The sequence below is a fragment of the Epinephelus fuscoguttatus genome, linkage group LG8 (genome assembly GCF_011397635.1).
Source record: "Epinephelus fuscoguttatus linkage group LG8, E.fuscoguttatus.final_Chr_v1".
In the NCBI taxonomy this organism is placed as follows: Eukaryota; Metazoa; Chordata; class Actinopteri; order Perciformes; family Serranidae; genus Epinephelus; species Epinephelus fuscoguttatus.
The window spans coordinates 17,548,617-17,569,584 of NC_064759.1; the positions used below are offsets into that span (position 1 = coordinate 17,548,617).

Sequence of the window (20,968 nt, forward strand, 5' to 3'; positions counted from 1 at the left end):
TGTTCAGATGAGGCATGTTTTCCAGTGCCAAGTGGACGGAGAAGCGAGGCAGCAGGCCTCACTGGATTGGGTTATGTCAGTGTCCCCATTCATTTTTAGCATAATCTAAGCCAGTAGCAGAGTGCTACACTGAAGCGGACGGTGAAGTTTTGCCAACCCCAAAACATTTTGTGATATAATTCAGTTATCCCTTGCTAAACTTTGACAAATTGGCATCCAGTATGGAAATATGTGCCTACAGAGGGGTGTCTTGCTTTGTAGGATGTGGCAAAAAAGCTCTTTGTGAAAGAGAAGTGAAGTGAGAGGCAAAGACAAGACAGGAAAATGAGATGACGGGCAATGGCTGAGAGATTTTTCATGTAATATACGTGTGTGCTAGAAGTCATCCGGCTGATAAATGTCTCTTTCATAGATGTCGGGGTTGTGATTCCTCCCAGTAAACTGAAATTGCCTCTCCCATTACTCTTCCTGAATGGCAGGGAATAGCAGAATAATTGTGCGATAAGGGCTCCATTATTTCTCTGACCCCCAAAACAATATTTCACTTCTGTAGAATCTGTACACTTTTTAGCATGCATATGCAATCTCCTCGCACCATCCTAGGATGTTGCTGTGGGGATCTGTGAGGAGAAAGTGCTGTGCTGTTTTTACTTTATTTCTTTATTTTTCTCCACTGCTTTGGTGCTTTCTTTAGTTGAAGTTTTAATAGCAAAAAGTTTGAGGATGGGTGTGTGCTAATCCCAAGGGTGACTGATGTCATTTGGTATGTTCATTGGGTATGCATAGTTAAATTAAAGATGATTTAACACAGTCGTTTTGTACTGATCATTATCTATTATCTCTCCATAAATGTGCCTCAGTCCTGCAAGGTAATTGGTTAACATCCATCCATAACAAAGAAATTATTTTTCCGCCTCTCCCCTAAAATTCTTACTTTCTCATCTATTCTGGAGGCACTGCTGTAGCTGCTCCTTTTGTTTTAGTCTCTGTGTGTCCAGCACTTCTCCTCTTTCCTTTATCTCTCAGCATGCCAGTCACCCTATACAGTAAGTACCAGCTTGTTCCCAGGCTTAGGCGTTGAGGAAACCGAGGTCTCAGGTGACCTGACAGGAGAGGTCAGTCCCACAGCAGGAATCCAACAGGGACATAGATCTCTGTTATGCTGCATTAGGGCAGGGATATGGGCACACTTGATAAACAGACTCAGCTGTGTGTTTTCAGCTGTATACCTCCCTTTGGGACTCTCATGTGAGTTTGTTTATGTGTTTCTGGCAGTGTATGACTAATAACTGTGTTTGTTCCCAGCAGCATGACGTTAGCAAAGGGCCTCTGCCTTCTCCTCCTGTTCCATGTGTGTCTGCCTAGATCTCGGTGGATTTTGGCTGCTTAGCCCGGCTTTACATCATTTAATTTCAAGGCTTGCTTAACACGTTTCAATCAATGGGCTTCTATACACCAGGCTGTGAGGGATTAGTTAATAGGGGTAAGAGAACATTATGTAGGATATATCCAATGATATCCCACCTCGTACAGTGTCTACATGCTAATAACAAGTGTGGGTGCAGTGCAGAATAGGGATCAGGGTGCTCCTTTTCATGCTGCAGAGCCAGATACCAGCTGACACTCGAGTTTTAACAACTACAGGAAAAAAGATCTTTAATTTTACAAATGAGGTATGCATGGGGGTCAGCAAGGTGGCGTAATTAATAGCAAGATCAGTGAGTGTTATTGGGATACAAGCCCCTTTGTCAGTAATCTGCCTAATGAAAAGAAGAAGTTACCCATCAGAATACATAAAGAATCATAATGATTATTAAAAATATCATTATGCACATGCACCCTCGCCTACAGTTGTTCCTGTTTTAACCTTTGCCTTGCTTCTCTGTCTCACCGCTCCTAGTGATGGACACCAAGGCAGTGTTTTCGGCCCTGTACAGCGTGTGCGAAGAGAATGCCACTTTCTTCGCAGGAGGGGCGAAGGGGTCGCAGGGTGACGCGGCACGACGGTTGGTGGATACCATGAAGCTCATCCAGGAGCATGCTCGCAGCCTGGAGCCCGTTATCTCCGGCTTCTCTGCAGTTTACCATCATTTTGACTTTGACCCACACATACCTGCCAACGGCTACCGCTCGCTGGTTAAGGTAAGCTGTGGGATGTTTTGTGTGCACAAGGCAAGTCTTGGAGCTGCGTCTGTGCTCCCATTTTAACCCAGTGCAGCTTTGAGAATAATAAGCCCCCATACCGCAATACATTCTTATCAATATTCTCTCCACACTGTGAGAAACTGCTCACCAGCCCCTCTTTACCTTCATATCGCTTTGTTTCAAGGTCAGTACATTTGTTTTACAGATTGATTTTATGTTGCAAATCAGGTTAGATAAATTCCTCCAGCTGCAGAATATCTACTGTACCCACTGTACTTTATCTTCTACAGTTATCGATGAAACATCATGACCTTCAGTGGCTGCAGCCCACCACAACTGAAAGAGTCTAGCAGAGCAGCAAATGAATGCCGCTCTGTTTTCTTGCCTCTCGATTTCCACATTCATAATCCTTCTCGTTCCCACAGTGCTATTTGGACTAATCTGTAAGACCCTGGTGAAGCAGCAAGCCTTTCACATGCTCGCATTCAGGCATGCTATCATACATCGTTTTTTCCCTTCGAGCTTACCACCCTAATCTTAATTACAAGTTAAGCAGACCCAGAAGACATGGCTCTTTAATGAATGCACAATTAAGGAACTGTGCTTCACAAAATGCATCCATTTTGTAGAAAAGAAATAATAACCTGAAGTTTATCATTCATTATCTCAGTATCTTAATACATGTATCATTTTGTCTGTCCTTTTATTAACCAATGACTTCATGTATGTGATTTGCTTTTGCTTGCAATTCAGCCTAACCGTCCATGCAATGATGATTTTAATTCGGCATATGGAGAGGGTGGCATGGGACAATAGATACCACATTTTAGTGATAAGACTTCCCAATTGTTACAAATTTGTATTGACATATTTTTCACCCTTTTGTAGGTAGTGCGCTGCTGCCTTCTCCACATCATCCAGAAGGGGCGCTACATCACCGCCAACCGCCGCAGCATCTTCTTTAGAGTAGCCCACAATGCGGGCGAGATGGAGGCCTACTGCAATGCTCTGTGCCAGCTGCGCGCCCTGCTCTACCTGGCCCAGCGCCTGCTACATGACAACAGCCATGGCAACCTTTTTTTCCAGGATGAAAGTGGCCTCAGCGAGAGCTTTGTCCGCGAATACGCATCCATGCACAAGGGCTGCTTCTATGGCCGTTGCCTCGGCTTTCAGGTGAGATGAGCTGAGTGAAATGTGTGCAAAGTTACCTCTGTAGGCAAAACAACATTAGTCAAACATCTCACAACAGTACAATGAAAAGATAATGGAAATCAACATCACACTCATCAATTCTCACTTGACACATACAGACAAGCAACTGAATGTACCCACATCCGCAGTTCAGGCAAAGGTACTTGAAGATGTCACTGTCCATGTTACATTCTGCAGCTCCTAGAAATGTCATTATTTGTGATCATATTAAGACTTGTCAGTAAGTGTGTTCACATGGACAAGAATGATGGCATATACCATTTTCAGAAACCTGAATTAGGTCTTTTCCTGTTTATGAGAAACCTGAATATGCTTGCTTAGAGTACTCTGAAAGAAACCAGGATACTGTTGCAAGTAATACACCTTATCCCAGTTATCGAGAGCCGCTGACTACCTGGGCAAGCATGGCTTCAGCCAGGTGACGTAAGTGAGATAGCATCTCATTTCTGGAACGATGAAGACACAGAGTTTTGTCTTTCGGTAATGAAAGACACGGCATATCTTCATTGACTGCCTCCCTGTCCTATTCCCAGGGACACTGATAGGCTGGCACTAGTGTGGAGGACAGTGTAACAAGAGTAGCATAGCTGTTTTTAGGAATAACATCAGGTGAGGAACTACATAGCGTGTGTGCAGTTGAAAGAGATGCGGATGTGCGTAGCGCAGACAGCTGTTGGAAATCGGAGCAGAAAAGAAATTGGCAGTGAAGCTGTTAAGTGGTAGTAAATGTACAGTTTAGTGATTAATATTTCCTGTCACTCTCATTTCCTACTGTCACATGACATTACCATGCCTGTTATTAGTCATTAGTATTTTTCATGTATGTGAGGAATATAAATAAAATGATTTCTTTCTGCTCATGTAAACACTACATCCCAAATGCAGAATAAAGCTCCCCACAGCTCCCATAGCCTAACAATGAAAAAGTACGCTGTTTTAAAAAAGAAGTGACCTATTGATGTCAGAGCACCTAATAAAAACTGTGCCAGAGGTTAGTTTGTCACCAGTTCATCACATTAAAAGCACTGACCCTGAAAGCACAGTAAGCATGGTCAGAAGTGTGATATGTAAGCCAGGAAAGCAATCCAGAGCTCCAAATGACTCTTGCTGCCCAAACCCGCGGGTGGAATAAAGTGAGTAAAAGATGTGGATGGACAGAGGAAAGGCTCCTCTTTAAAGCCACAGCTTCTGTTCTTAGTTGAGCTTAACGAGAGAGGCTGAACCCTCAGCGGACAGAGGTCAGAATCAAACTAAAGGGAAAAAATGATGAAACCTCTCTAGTACTGTCTCCATCAATTTATAATGCTGTAGACTCATCTCATATTCTGATATCCCATCATCTATGTTTTACTTTCTCCGCTTGATTGATAGCCGTTTTAATTGTAGTCTGTTTCTTTATTTTGAATAGACCGTGAGTTAGAATTTATAGCATGTCTCTGTTTTTGTCCCCCCAGTTCACTCCAGCCATCCGGCCCTGTCTCCAGACCATTGCTATTGGCCTCGTGGCCTTTGGAGAAAACTACAGACGCCATCAGTCAGGAATAGGTCAGTATCATCTCGTCTGCGGCTGTACCCTCTCATCATCCAGTCACTTAATTCTCATTCATAGTTCGTACTCATCCACAAGCTTCTTCTACATTGCTCTTTGGCCCCTGACTGTGTACCGTTTGATGTTGTGTGCTTGGATTGTAGATGCTCTTTCATCCTTTTGAATCTCGGGGGCTAGCTGCCGCGCTTCGTCTATATTTCAGAGAGTTTTGAACATGCACACAGTTATGTACAGAGGCAGAGACAGAAGAACATGCACCATCATATACACATTTTCACCGTGCACACACACGTAAATATTTAACATTCATAAAAGGGATCATTCGACTCTCATGGTTTCTTGTGCTCTGTGCTGCACCACAGTGGAGGCAGGAGGTATTGCACCATATGGTGAGTGTACTGGACCCCCCCTCACCCCTTCATCTTAGCCCTCTGTAGTGAACACAGGCTATTTGACTTAAAGAAGACGTTGCTTCCATCCTACAGCTCCTGAGCTGCTTTAGCTGTCCTGTGTGTTTATTTTAGTTCAGTACGGTCATGGTATCGAGTGCAATTCCTTCCCTTTTCGTCACTCCTTGCAGAGAATTGAAAGCAGGGGAGAATTTAATTGCAATACCATGAAATACTTTCACTTTTTAACCAGTGGCAACAAGATTGTAGTGCTGTGAGTATATAAATTCACTGCTTAGTCTCACGATTGTTCTCAACTGTGGCCACATCCCTGAGGTTTTTGGTGTTTTAGCACTCTGTTTTCTTCTTTATCATCTTTATTTCTTTTCTTCCTTTTGCCATTTGCATTCTTGGCAAGTTTGTTTTCTCATGTTGTTGTTTTATGTACTTTGTCTTTTAATGTCCCCTTCTTCTTGCCATCCTTCCCACTGTTTATGTCTTTGTGACATCACTGCTATGAGCTTCTGTCTGCCAATCACTTATTATCTCCATTTTCAATACCTCCTCAACCACACACATACCTCTTTTTTTTTTTACTCCCTTTACTTCTACCTCTAATCCCATTTCTTTTCTTGCATGACACGTTTGTGGTGTCTCCTACCCATCATCATACCTTCCTCATTGTGTCGTCCTTCCTTCCCCAGGTGTAGCAGCCAGCTCTTTCTTTACCTCAGGGAAGTACGCCATCGACCCGGAGTTGAGAGGGGCAGAATTTGAACGCATCACCCAGAACCTGGACGTCCACTTCTGGAAGACCTTCTGGAACATAACAGAGACAGAAGTCCTGTCTGTAAGTTGACCGTCAATGCAGACAAACACATTAATCTACCCGTGTTGTCACCACTAACCCAAGCTTGCAGAACTGTGCTCTGCCCTGTTTTTAATTTAAAACTCTAACAGGAATATTTTACTTTCCTCTGGTAAAAGTACCTTTCTATCATTATGCATTTTGGCCTACAGGCCGTTAGTAATAATAGAGTGGAATTCAATTTATTCAATGGGGTTCATGATTTATTCATCCAGTTTCTCTCTTTCTCTCCGGTGACCTGACTGGCTCTGTAACTTGCACTCTTCTCTTTCTCTCTCTGCCTTTCTGTCTCAATTCTTTCTGTTCATCTTTCTTCCTCCAGAGTCTTGCCAGTATGACATCCACGCCAGTTAAGGTGAACCGGGCTCTTTCTGTGCCCCCCGTGCCCTTTGACCTTCCCCTGGCGGCCAACCACAGAGCATCTGTGACCATAGCCCCACCATCAGCACACATTGGCACTGCTCCAGTTCAGATGAGGCTCATCTCCTGTGACTTACGCGAAGGACAGGTACTTAAATCATTATTCAGTTCACACTGTAGTGGCACAGTGGAAACAGCAATAAGAGAAGCTTCGTAATGTCATATTTAATGCAAACCTAGACTAGCTCTTGTATTTGCTGCACACACTCTCAAACTGCTTCCTTGCAGCCTGTCTAAGTGTTAAGTGTTTGTTGTGTGACCTAGTTTATGACAGTTTTCCTCCACTGGCTCTTTTTAAACCACCTTGCATATACCAGTCATACAAATTCTTAAAATATTCCTAACAATATGTAATAGCATATCTGGTATTTTTCCGAGCTGGAGTAAACGACAGCTCCCGCTCATCCTCATGGACTTAATCCCTTCATTATCGCGCTCTCTCTCTTCCCCTCTGTCATAGGTATCACTTTCACTTTTTCTCCTCTGCCTCCTTCCATAATTCTCTCGGGAGACTCCCGCTCCATCCAAGCTTGCACTCCTCCTTTCTTCCTCGCCTGGCATTTAACCAGACATGCTATCAACAAACACTTTCAACCATTGATCATGCCGCAACTGAACAACAGCGTCTTTTTTTTTTTTTTATGTCGCAGAATACAAGCCTGCATCAGCGGAAACCCTCCTCCTCGGCCACAACTCCCCTCCCTCCTTGTTCCTGTTAATGAATGGGAATTAGTGTGCGTTCATGCAGGCGCAGGAGAGGCTGGCAGCAAGCTGCTGCAGAACCGCTAGTTAATCCTTCTCTCAAAGGAGCCCTGTTGCTAACACTAGCAATAAAATATATTAACAATGAAAACAAAGCTGTGTTTGCAATATACACAGTCTCTGGACAATTATCAGAGTGATGCAAACATCACCATCTGTCATCATGTGATGTTATTTATTATTTGTTTGTGATTTGTTTTTAATGCCTCCATGATGGCAGCAGCAGTGGTTGGAGGCATTTTGTTTTCGGGTTGTCCTTCTGTCTCATTCTTATGAACATATCTCATGAACGCCATGAGAGAATTTTCTTCATATTTAGCAGTTAGATTTTGGTGGTCAGAGGTCATCATGACCTCACAAAGCATGTTTTTGGCCATAACTCAAGCACTCACAAGCTAATTATGACACAGTTTCACACAAATGTTTAATAGGATAAAATAATGAAGTGATGACATTTTATATCCGAAAGGTCAACTCCGCTGCGACATCATTATGTTCTGCAAAAACATGCTTCTTGCCATTATTCAATGCCATGACTCGGGAATAGAAGGGGAGACATTTGGTCTGATACTGAGCTGGTGTCCACACAAACTGTGGTGATTTGTACATATCTTCTCTGCTGTCACATTGAAGATATGTGTGAAGCATCTGTGTTTTAGAATCTGCAGCTTCTTTGCAGCAACATCCACATTTGAAGCAGCATAGCTCCAACTTTGAGCTTTATTGTATGTGTTTGTTTGAACACATACAAGGAATTTGACTCATTTTGACTAATTTGACTGGTATCAGTGCACTCACTTCACTGCTTCTCCCTGGATGATAACCAGGACAGAGGGCCTCCAGTCCACCACAAGCTCATTGGTTTTGCTGATACTGGGATTCAGGTTAATGTCGTTATACCAAATGAAGAAGCTCTCAATCAGTCCTTTGTAATCCTCTCTTAAAATAGTCTTCACTACATCTAATATATATGCCTTCATGTATAGCCCAAACTGACTGGTTGGCAGATGCATAAAACCATGAGGTGGTAATTCTAGTTTTTCTCACTCTTTCCAGGACAGCGAGACTCTGCTATCTCTCTCCCGCTCTGAGGGGGGCGCCATCTCTTTGTCACTGGGGCTGAAAACCAAGCGCCTCCCATCATCTCCCTGCCTCCTGATCCACTTCCACGGGGGAGGATTTGTGGCCCAGACCTCCAAGTCACATGAGGTGAGATGGTACTTTCTAACTAGAGTTTTCCTTACTCTCACTAGAAAGGCAAAGTGATTAGTTTTGTTTTATTTTTTTCAAGAAAAACTGCAAACAAGGGACTTTTCACATATTTTTATAATGTAGTATTTTGCCTCCTCTGTTTATGTGACAATGTTTGTGATTATACAGTGGAAGCTGCTTATAGTGATCACGTTTGTCTGAATCGAATTGATCTCTACAGACCGTTTCAAATATGATAACATTAACATTCTAAATGAGTCCAAATACAGTACAGTTGTCACAGTGAGCTATACATTACTGGTCATTAACAATCCACTTCACGAGGGCGGTCTCCACCACAGGAGCTTTCCCTGTGTGCACTCGTTTTCTGTTTCTGTCACTATCAGCCATGACTGTCTCTTTTTTTTGAGTAGACTACACAAGGTAGCCTGAGGAACACCAAGTTCTGCTGCTGCATCTCAAAAACAGATTTCACTGAGAGAAAATTGCTTTCTTTTTCCTGTCATTATTTCAGTAATCACGCACCACCCGCCTCAGGTAGCCAGCTGAGAATAAACTGGTTACCCCAAGGCAAAGTATCATGGGAGTTTAGTAAAGGAAAAAAAAACCAACTTGAGTTTTGAGTATTTTTCCACATGTTGTATGGAAACTTGCTCCCCTCAACTAATTGATTGCTATTAGAAATTATTTAAACAGCATTTGTAGAGGAATGAGTCAGTCCCAAGATTTTTTTATCCATAAAAGCGGTTGATTACTGTAACCATGATCACTAAATGCAGGAAACATTGGTATAACATGTGATGTGGTACCTCCTTATATCCCAATTCTGACAACACTACACCTCTGTCATTAGACACCCGGCTCAGTTGTTTTCCCATAATTTAAGTCAGTGTCGTTAAAGCTCATCCAGCTCACCTTCTCGTCCCTTCAATGCTTCAATTTCTGTCTGTGTTTTCTCAGACTAATTGTAATTGAACCCCAGCTAATTGAAGCGTTGACGAGACGGCCGGTCGTTGACAGCAGAGCAGCAGAGGAGTTACCAGTCTGAATCTCTTCCTCTGTCAATAGTGTGACATGTAATGAGCTGTTAAACTAATTATTTTGCAATTAATCCTTGAAAACGTACCAGAGACACTGTGCCCTCCCTCCAAGCCTTCTTTACTGGAAAGGTGCACACAAAGCTGGCTCTTCTTTTTCATGTAAATCACTACTTCCTGTCATTCACTTCGTCCTCACCCCTCTTTTGTTTCTCATGGAGGAGGAGCTCACGTCCCAGATTAAATTTTTAGCTCACTTTGATAGACGAAGGGACACCAATGCACACACACACACATAAGCCTTGGCATCATGTCTTCATAAAATGTGTTGGCTCTTGTCATTTACTTTGGAAAGCACTTAAAGAAAATCTTATTTTGTCAGCCAGTTTTATTTTTTATTTTTATATAAGTGGCAATTTGTGTAACAACAGCAGGAAGGAAGCATTTAACCTACTTGGTTCATCTTGATGAGAAAGCCTGTTTTAACGCAGTTTGGCCCCCCATCTCCTACACTGATGTGGTCATCTGTGGCTGTGTCTTTATGTGGCATCCGGCTGCTTATAGCTACCGAGAGACATGGCTGTGTGAAATCGCCAAGGACATGGGCATCCTTGATCTGCAGCTGCATAGCAACCAGAGGATGAGAGGGAGCAATCAGAGACGGGGGTGAACAGGGCTGTCATGTTGAATTAACGGAGAACTGTACAACCCCGCAGAGAAAGATTACCCTGGGCACTAATGGAAGACTTGTCAGACTATCCTTCTCTCTTCCTCTTCAGGGCTTGCCTTTTTTTTTTTTTTTTTATTACATCCTCCCTCTAAATCTTTCTAATATCTCACAAAATCCTTTTTGTTCACTTAGTGTCCTTTCTTCACTTCCCCTTCTTGTCTTATTTGGGCAATGTGCACTCGCCTCCTTCCTAATATTACCAGTTGCCTTTTGCTCTCTTAATCCCCGATGGAAGGCCACGGAAGAGGAAAGAGGAAAATGAAAAGTTTCTCCGAGGGCAGAGGCCAGTGTTGTTCCTTGTTCGTCTCAGATGTCCTCTACTCCCGTATCCTTTCCTCAGTCCTGTCTCTCCAGTTGTCTGGGCGAGATGAGGAGTTTGGACTTCAGTGGCAGGAGCCTTTGGTGCTTTCAATGCCCAATTAAGCTGAGATCACAGGAATGGATGTGCTGGCATCTGTGCATTTAGCAACTCTGGTGCAGACCACACACACACAGGATCCCGGCAGAGGTATAAGCTTGCAGATTAACTGCTCTGCCTGTCTGAGAATGAGTGGGACTGCAGCTCCCATTAATTCCTGCTTTGAGAACAGATATGGGACCTTCTGAACCAGAGTGTGAGTGTGTGTTTTTTTCTTTGTGGGTAGAGTGTGTGTGTGTGTGTGTGTGTGTGTGTGTGTGTGTGTGTGTGTGTGTGTGTGTGCGCGTGTGAGTGAAAAGAGTTTCCTGAGTCATGTAGAATTAACTAGCCTTGGTCCCAGCCCAACAAAAACACACACACCCATATGTCTCCTCTGCCTTGTGGGTCAGTTGTTGTGAGCCCTTAGCTGCAGGGAGATGATGAACTGTCTGAATGGCACACCTGCCCATGGACTCTGGCACATATTGACACTCAGTAGCAACAGAGGCTGTTGTTAAAACACACACATACACACACCTTAGGAGGACCTTTGCTGATTCGTACAAACCCACATTGACCTGAGCAGTGCTTGAACTGCGTGCACACTCACTTGTCAGCAGTCTCACTCTGAGATTTATTGTGACAGGTAGCGCTTTAAGACGGCACAGCTGACTGCCGGAGCTGCTACTTTTTTTTCATACTGAATCACTGGTGGGAGAAGCGACATGCAAACATACACACACCGCGTTTTTCCTGGTACTGAGAATGGAGAGCTGTCGCTTTCACCACCAGCCATGTCATAGCCAGTCGAAAAGGTGTTGGAAGAAGATAAAGACAGAGGAGGAAAGGACGAATGCTTTGTGGAAGGAATATTTTTGTCAACTTTTGATGCCTTTCTCACATTTCAAGGTCACCGCATTGCAGTTGCGAAGTTAAGAACTTGCCTTGGGTTGGCATAAGAATAGTAAACACTTAACCTGACTGTGGCAACGAGAAGAAGAGAAACGCTCGGTATTCTGACAGCGAGTTTGTTTTTGGAGACAATCCCTGTAAATCCACACCATCCCCTTGTCTTTGTCTTTTTCCTTCATCCCCACAAACTAGGACATGTGGGCACCTTTTTTTTTACATTGGTATAAGAAGAAAGGAAATGAAGGTGACTGTGAGGGCAGTGCTCATTCTCCCCTTGTCTAGACAGTAAGCTAGAAAGCAGACAGATGACATCAGAGGGACACATAATTTTCATAACTTTTTATCCTTGCTTCTTAATGTTCACCCCCACACGTCTCTCTCCCTCTGTCTCCCTTCCTCTGTGTTTTATTGTGGCCGCTGTTGTTTCTCATAAATTTAACAACATGTATTTTATTCACTGTGAAAATGAAACTGAGTGTTTTTCCATTCATAAATTCACTGCTGCATACCCGTGTCTCCTGTCCCATGCAGCCCTATCTGAAGAGCTGGTCCCAGGACCTTGGTGTCCCCATCCTGTCTGTGGACTACTCTCTGGCCCCAGAGGCCCCCTTCCCAAGGGCTCTGGAGGAGTGTTTCTACGCCTACTGCTGGGCTCTGAGAAACCACCACCTACTGGGTACACACACCTCACACAGCATTGTTTATATCGGAGCACTGGCTCTTTTTTTTTTTGGTTCCCCAGTGCATTTTCGTTTACTTTCTAAGGTAATGGGAAAAGTATGTGCAGGTGAAATGCTAAATACATTAGGCAGGTAAAAGAAAGTTGGTTTATTAGAATTAATGAGCAGGCACAACACAACAGGGTAAAACTCCTTCCCAGAGTGAAGGTGCCCTGTGAACTGCCTCTGTAGATCCTCCCTTACATTTACCAAGTCCCTGTACTGCTCAAGAGGATTCATTCATCACTTTGAAAGTAATCATGCTGCAGCACGATGTCTTGCATTGTACCCTTTGTTCTGCAATATCACGCAAATTGTGATGCTCAATATTCCGGCAGACAACAAAAGACATCTGGTCGGTTTCGGGTACATCCGCCCGCTGAAGCACGCTATGTCAAATTAACAGTGATCGCAGTGCAATATGTTTGTGCTGTAGTACAAGAAGACAGTATCATGGCCATGAGGCAGACAGCGAGACAACACCCCCTCAAAGCAGCCAAATATTCAGCAGTGTTACGGTGGAGGAAAGAGATCCTGTTACTTGATGTGCGTCACACTGCTTTTTCCTCCACACCACAGTGGATTTCTCATAGCTGCAGAAAAAGACGTTTTTTTGGTCTTGTCTGTTTTTATTTTGTCCTCCATTTTTCTGTGTTTCCCCCATTGATTTGTTTTTTGTTTCTTTTCCAGTTTTTCTTCACCTCTATCATTACCTGCTATTTTTATCTCTCCAGGCTGGACTGGAGAGAAAGTGTGTCTGGCTGGTGACAGTGCTGGAGGCAACTTGTGTGTGACGACATCGATGCGCGCTGCTGCCTTCGGTGTGCGAATGCCAGATGGCATTGTGGCAGCCTACCCAGCTACCCTGCTGACCGCCTACGCATCGCCCTCCCGTCTGCTGACACTTATGGATCCCCTGCTGCCACTTAGTGTGCTCTCCCGGTGTCTCAGTGCCTACGCAGGTAGAGTGTGTGTGTGTGTGTGTGTGTGTGTGTGTGTGTGTTCAAAAATAAATGAAGTCAGGATTCTTGTTTTATCTGGTAGAATTGAGAATGAAGTTTGATTTATTTTCCTCCATTGTAGTTTCTTTCAAACAACTTATATTTCTGCTGCTCCACATCATACATACTCTTAACATCATGGTCTTTACTGTAGTGTATTGTTGGTACCAATAATGATGCTGACAGCTACTTAAAGGAATAGTTAGGATTTTTGGAAGTGGAGTTGTATGAAGTACTTTTATAATCGGCTTCAAATCAGTCAAACTCAGCTGCCGGGATCATTACCTGCACCACATCATCCGACCGCATCCCCCCCGTTCTCCTCCAACTACACTCGCTCCCTGTTCAATACTGCATTGACTACAAACACCTTCTGCTCACCTTCAAAGCCCCTCACAACCTAGCTCCCACTTATCTCTCCGACCTTCTCCAGGAGCACACCCCCTCCTGCTGCCTGCGTTCTTCCTCTGCTGGCCTCCTGACCACCCCCACCTCACGCCTCAGCGCCATGGGTGCTAGTGCTTTCAGCTGCACTGCCCACAGGCTCTGAAACTCCCTACCCTGACACATTCGACAGTCTGACAGCATTACATTATTCAAATCCCATCTCAAAGCCCACCTGTTTAAGCTGTTACCTACAGTAGATGGCGGTTGGCACACTCCAAGTTTGGAGAAGCAGATGGGAGTACCGCCACAGAAGCCAAACAATGTGCTGTTTTGGGGGTTAGCAGCAAGATGTGTTTTAGCCACTTAAAAAAAAGACTCACCTAAATAAAAACACAGTATCAGTTTGAGTGGACACTATATTGAGAATATATTTCACTGCTTTAATTTGCCATCAGAGAGCTTCCTTTTGCACCACATTCTCCCAACTGTAGAACTTCTGTGTTCCTACGCATAAGTGCAACTGTGCGGCACACTGTATTAGGGCCAGAACAGATGTCATGTCTTTTACCACCTAAAAAAAACAACACAAGGTTGGGCGCTGGGTGCCTTGTGCCTACTTTGTGCCAACTTTTGAGGGCACAGAGGCAGGTTGGGAGTGACGTTGCTAAGTGACTATAACCAGCACTGTATCGTAGTCTATTTACCAGATATTGGAGCCGATTTTCTTCCAGAAGTTGTTTTTTAAGTGTATAAAATGTTCCTGTGAGACAGATGTAAAGCTCTGGGTAGCCCTGCTCTAGAATGATCAACATGCGTTCCATATTTATCATAGACCGATGTTCATGGAAGAAAGGGAAGATATTTTTTTGGCTGTGTTTGGTTGGTTGTTGTCACATGACCTGTGGTGCATGGAGCTGCCTTTCAAAAGTTGAGCTTTGTTTATCTGAGGGTGCTGTCGTCACATCCTGAGAAACAGGTGCATGTGAACGCGTGCCTGCTGCGATGGTGTTGCCCTCGATTTTGAATGAGCCTTCTGTGCAGTTACATTAAAAACAATGGATTTGAGGGTGCACAAAACATGGCATGTGTAAGGGCTCTTACTCCGCAGGTCAGCTGTTTGGGTCAGCCTTTTAGCAGTTTATGGAGGAGTCAACAAGTACAAAATGAGTTACTATGACAACAACAATGTAATGGTGTTTACGGTGGAGGCAGAAGGATGCTTTTTATGAACCAGAGCATACAGAAAAACCTTTGTGGAGGGAGACTGAATGGGCTGAAAAAGAGAGAAGGGAAACTTCTGGGAAGTACGCAGGCCAAGAAAGAGCCCAAGCTAACTGTTTTTCATAATTTATCCATGCCTGGACCTGGTTACAACTCAACTTCAGGATCTTTCTGAATCAGTAGATGCCAGCACTACTCCTTTCACTGGTTGTTTGGTAATTAGTTTCATTTATTTGTTGGCTTTAAGTGTAATTTCACCTGATGGTTTGGTACAGCAGTGTCTCCTCAGCAAGTGTCTTGCTCACTTATGTAGCAGTGGTTTTACATAATCCTCTTTAGAGAAATGTTAACTGCAAACAGTGAGTTGTCTCCGTCTTGCAGGTGGAGTGTTGATGTCTATATTCAGTGCAACTAGCCACAGCTGTTTTCACTTCTTTGTTGGAATAGCCTTGAAAAACAAGCACGCATCATTGAAAGTTTTGTTGCAGTTTGATGGCACAGTAACACTGACTTGCGGTGTAATAGAGTGTGCGGCACAGTTACGCTTATGTGTAGGAATAAGGCGGTTAATTAAATATATAGTGCCTTTTTTTGTAAGTAACTAACATATGTTTTGCTGCTGCCCATGTCTGCATCAGTACAATGCTTAGCTTTTGTGGTGGTACTCCTGCCTGCTTCTCCAAACTGGGAGCATGTCGACCACCAAATACTGACTTTTGATAAGTACCTAATACAACCCCACAAAATCAGAACTCCCTCTTAAGTTTAGTTTTAAATTAAGATTTTGTTTTTCTTAATAGGGCTGGAACAGTTGTTTTTCACCGTTTCGGTTAATATAATTTATTCCATTAGCTTTTCTAATATAACCACATAAAAGCCCAAATTGATGTTTTTAAATTACTCACCAAACCTGACCAGCCACTTAATCACAAAATATCAGTATTCAGTTCATGATATGAAAAAGCAGGCAGCTTTGACAACAGATAAAACACCTGACTGATGAGCAGAATTATAACACATTCTGTGTCAATTCAACTAATGTCAACAGTGCCCATCTTTTTCATGTCAAGACTGTAATAATGATGATATTAATCATAAAAGTGTTTCACTCTCATCTTGGGTCTCACCGTTGTCTCAATTCCTCATGTGGCACACAATGCGTACATATAATATAAAAAATTGTAATCATAAATCTCTATGGATTTTATTCTCGCCGTGTTGTATCGCGTCTGAAAAATCTTCGCTAACGACTTGGCTTATTAGCATATAGATTGTTTTTCATGTGTTGTCATTAATGCAGTGAAAAGCAGGAGAAATTCCTACAAGTCTTTTGATAAATTGTTGTCTCACCAGAAAAGGAGGACTGTAGTAATTGGCCAACTACGCCAGAATCTGACACAGAGATATTGTTTATCCTGTGTCGCCTTCAATAACTGCACTAAAACACTAATCATCTTCTATTCACTCCTTCTGTCATCACTATGTATTCCTGTCTATAATACAAATTGCTGTATTGCAGTATTGAACCCGATCTGGCAGTGGTTTTCTTTACTATTATACCGCTCCCATTATTGCTTTCCCATCTCCTCTTTTGTTACTCATTCATGCTGATTGAAGAATAACAAAAACACTTTCATCTCTCTTGTACATCTATCTTTCCCCGCTAAGCCTTCATCTGTGTTTCCTTCTCCAGGCAATGAGCCGCAGACAGAGACGCAGGTAGAGAGAGTGAGCACGCTGAGCCTGGTGAGAAGAGACACGGCTCTGCTGCTCCGAGATTTCCGACAGGGAGCCACCAACTGGATCCAGTCTCTGCTGGATCCCAACAGAGCCTCAGCCTCTCCAAGCACAGCTGCAGAGGCGCCACGAGGAGCCACTGGTATACTACCGACTGTGACTGTGTGTGTACGGGTGTGTTTGTGCGTGCATGTGCAGTCAGGTGGGAACATTAGACGCGATGTGGGTGGCATAAATGTGTTTTTGCTTGACAGCTACTGTGTTCAAAGTTTTCTATAGATGCAATCTGCTCCTGTCTTTGATCACGTCTATCCGCTGAAAGCTCAGATCAGATCTCAATGTGTGTGTGTGTGTGTGTGTGTGTGTGTGTGTGTGTGTGTGTATGTGTGTGTGTTTGTGTGTGAATGTGTGTGTGTGTGTGAATGTGTGTGTGTGTGTGGGCTGCCCACATTGTCAGTGTCTTCATTAAGCCAATTTAAGTGTTATGAGCGCAACATCAACGGCCCCAAATTTCATTTAAAGCCCATATGGAGGAGGTTATTGACATGGATCCCCATTATTCAGCATTCAGCCAACCAATTATGACTTTATCCCACCTTGTTGCGTAACACTCCCGTAGCCCATTCATATCAATTCACCTCTTATGAGCAGCCGAGCTTCGACAGTAATTGTTAATTGTAGCCACCGTAAATCTGGTGGCGAATCGTAATTTCCCCGGTGTCCCCTTAGCTAGGTGACACCCCCACAGCTGCAAGCCCAAACTAATGAGATTGTCATTGGTGGGTGTACATTATTAAAAGGCCATCATGGTGCTGAGATGGTTCATTATTAAAGAGATGGGAGATCGGTAGAGCTTTCTTTGTGAAGAGACCAGCCATGACGACGCTTACAGCTGTGTTTTGACGGCTGGGGCGGGCGGATGATATCACCATGACAGCACTATTTGAATTTCCTCCACCCACCTCTCCTCTCTTCTTCCTGATACATCCCAATTAGCATTTTAGGCTTTTAACTGTTGGCTGTCAACCAGAGGACATATGATAAGTGGAAACTGGAGAATAAGTGAAAGTGATTGTGTACTCCTATTTGTGTATTTTTTTTTTTTCCCCCCCCGGTGTCCTTCAGCTGCTATTGACCCCAAGTAAATGTGAGTGGTCTCTTTATCCTGTACACACACCATATACTGTAGGTTGTGTGGTTCAAGGTAATGTTTAAATGAACTTTCTGTCAGTCTCAAACATTTTTTAACTCACTTTTTATTTTAGTTTCAGTGACTTGCACAATCATTTTCACAATTTTGCCTACAGTTTTAAAAAAAACTTTTTCAGCTGAATCGATATGGTTTATAGATAATGTAGTAAAAACAGAATAAAGATTTAAAGTTGCTGTGTGTAAGATTTAGGTAGATTTAGTGGCATCTACAGATGAGGACCGCAGATGGCAACTAGTTGAAACTTGTCCTTGTCTAGGATTCCTTCAGTGGTCTTGGTTCAGGAGTTTTTTACCGGGAGCCAAATTATCTACAGAGATCTCCTCCTCACCAAAACAGACCTGCTGATTGAGACTGAACAAAGCAGTTTCATGTTACAAATCAGTCTCTCTCAAATGCTGTTTGGCTTGTCAGAGATGGGCTGCTAGCTTAGCACCTGCTAATGTGTGCTCACCTTTTTTTGCTGATAACTCAATGTGTGCTCACCTTATTTCTGGTCAAGACGTTAAGGAGGTTTTTACTGGGAGCCAAATTATCTTCAGAGGTCTCTTCCTCTCCGAAACAAAGGATGTGGTGATTGTAACCGGCAAAAACACTGAATGAAGCAGTTTCACATTAAAAATCAGTGTTATTTTGAAGCTGCTCATCATGGAGGAGCAGCTAACTATGGTGGCTAACACGAAAACGTGAATCCATCCAGAGCCTTTGGGTGCATTCTGAATCGCATACTTTTTCTTTTTACTTTCAGAAGGCACTCCAGCTGCCCTGCACACAATCGGGACATTATACTGTCTCTCTGTTACGCCCTTAACTTTGACCCGCTTGCTTTTATATCCGTTACCTTGGAGATAACAGAAAAACGCCACTTACCGAGTTCGCCAGAGATAGAGGTCAACCCGGAGAGCTCTGCTGCTATTACTTTGCAATGTCCATAGTTTAAAAGTAAAGTTGTCGATCAGCTGTCATCTGTTTATGGCTCAGTGGATGTGATGTATCTTTCGCTGTGCAGAGAATGTGCAGAGAATAGCCAGAGAAGCATGCTGGCTTGAATAATGCAAAATCAAACAGGATGTAGTAGAGCGTCCTGGTTATTTTTAACGTACTGCATTTGACATACTATGTATTGGGGCATGCTAAATCTTTTTCTGGCATACTATAGTATGGAAGTATGGGTACTGGAATGCACAGACTGGTTTGTGTGTTGTGAGCTACTGCAGAAACAAGGCAGACTCTGTAGAACAGGACCTGCTCTGTATGTAGTTATGAATGGCTCATTCTTAAGTAAACGAAAACACAAGAAATCTTATTTTCAGGTGATTTTATACTAAAGAAAACATACTTATTGTATTATATTCCGTTTCTGCCAATCTGTCCAATGATTTCCTACACACTGGCAAGAAACCTTCCTTGCAAACTGGACGTTTTGAAATTCAATAGTAATGAATAATGGGAAAAAAATACTTCAGCTAGAAGTGTTGAGCGTAATGGTTAGAGTAGAAGAAAGGTACAAGTCAGAAAAAAGAATGAATAATAACACAAAAAAACAAAACAAAAGGATGGATCGGGGTTAGGGGTAGGGAGTTAGGTGTGTGTGTGTGTGTGTGTGTGTGTGTGTGTGTGTGTGTGTGTACACATAAGGAGATGAGATGAGTTGGGAAGACAAAGTCACATGTATCACTGACAGTGTATTGAAGGAATTAGATTACTTTCCTGAGATTTCTACCTTGTTTTTTCCCAGTTAAAGGGTTTTTTGGGCAGTTTTCCCTTACCCGCTGTGAGGTTTCAAGTACAGAGGGATGTCGTGTTCTGTAAAGCCCTCTGAGGCACATTGTGATTTGTGATATTGGGCTTTATAAATAAAATTGAATTGAATTGAAATTGAATATTAGTATAACCATTGCAGGGCTCTGTCTTTTAATACATTTTTAGTTTTACTTTCAGGAGTCTCAAAGAGTATGTTATTTGCTCCATCTGGTAGATTTCCTATACCTTCTCAGTCCATAATCTTTAAGTTGGGAGTTCAGGTTTTAATCACTTTATTATAATTCATTTAACTGCTGCTGTTAGTAATATTTGTGAAAGACACGTCCTTAGCCCTTCCATCAGTGCCTTCTTGTATTTCGTCTAGCAGTGCCACCGTTGGATCTATTGTGAGATTTGGTGGCACACATCTTTAAGAGCCTCAAAGGCTTCTTCCCAAAATGTTCTTAATTTAGGGCACGTCCAAATTATGTGAGTACAGTTGCCAATGTGTGTACTGGAATTTCTCCAATTTATTTGAGTGTGTTGGGCCCATTTTTTACTACTATTTCTGGTGTCTGAAAAAAATGTCATCCATTTGAATTCCCTCCATGTATTTGTCTCAAACATTTTTATTTGGTTTTGCCAAATGTGTCATTCTTTGGTCTATTTTCACCCTCTCTCTCCATCTGGTTTCTTAGACACAGTGAGGAAGAGCATTTCGGAGGCATCCTTCTCATCTCCTCACGCTGACCCCCCTGTAGCCTCAGAGAACTCAGTCTTCCCATCCAGGAAATTATCTGTGAAGAGCCAGACTTGCCAAGACCTGGGATCCCACAACAATTCTACTTCTCGCAGCACGTCGCTGCTCTCCGAGCACACTGTATGTCACGCTTGAACATGTTTACATTGAGATTAGCATGCTCTTAGTTGATGCTCTTATCCACGAGAAGTTAACAGCATTAAATGGCTAAGGGCTGTTGCTTAAAAGAACACTTGGCTGTTAGTGAGGATTGTTTGGGGAATTCAACCTGTATTTCGATGATAATTATTTTACCACTGCAATGAAGAGAACTCATACCAGCCTCCCACCTTTGATCAGGTTATCTCTGCCCGCATACAGCTCGCATTAAAACGATTTAGCGTACAGCTGTAGCCTTTTTAAGAGGCTGAGCAGTTCATCAGCTTGGAGATATTTTGGCCCTCTGTCATACAGTGCTGTATACCCTGCAGTGATGTGCATGTTTCATCTCAATGAACTCAGCTCAGATTATGTCACCCATGCCTCATAAATAGATTTGGCTATAAAATGCTGACTGG

At 43.0% G+C, this 20,968-nt stretch overlaps 1 protein-coding gene across 3 annotated transcripts in view; it reads left to right on the top strand.

Moving 5' to 3' along the window:
- Window positions 1–20,968, top strand: part of lipeb (lipase, hormone-sensitive b) — a 33,330-nt gene that overhangs the window by 7,818 nt on the left and 4,544 nt on the right. For all 3 annotated transcript variants that reach the window (XM_049582984.1, XM_049582987.1, XM_049582986.1), the window contains 10 exons: window positions 1,901–2,142; window positions 3,034–3,318; window positions 4,812–4,902; window positions 6,000–6,145; window positions 6,486–6,671; window positions 8,402–8,554; window positions 12,165–12,309; window positions 13,087–13,314; window positions 16,655–16,840; window positions 20,350–20,531. In XM_049582984.1, coding sequence (XP_049438941.1) covers window positions 1,901–2,142; window positions 3,034–3,318; window positions 4,812–4,902; window positions 6,000–6,145; window positions 6,486–6,671; window positions 8,402–8,554; window positions 12,165–12,309; window positions 13,087–13,314; window positions 16,655–16,840; window positions 20,350–20,531 — 1,844 coding nt within the window. The remainder of the gene's footprint in view (window positions 1–1,900; window positions 2,143–3,033; window positions 3,319–4,811; window positions 4,903–5,999; window positions 6,146–6,485; window positions 6,672–8,401; window positions 8,555–12,164; window positions 12,310–13,086; window positions 13,315–16,654; window positions 16,841–20,349; window positions 20,532–20,968) is intronic.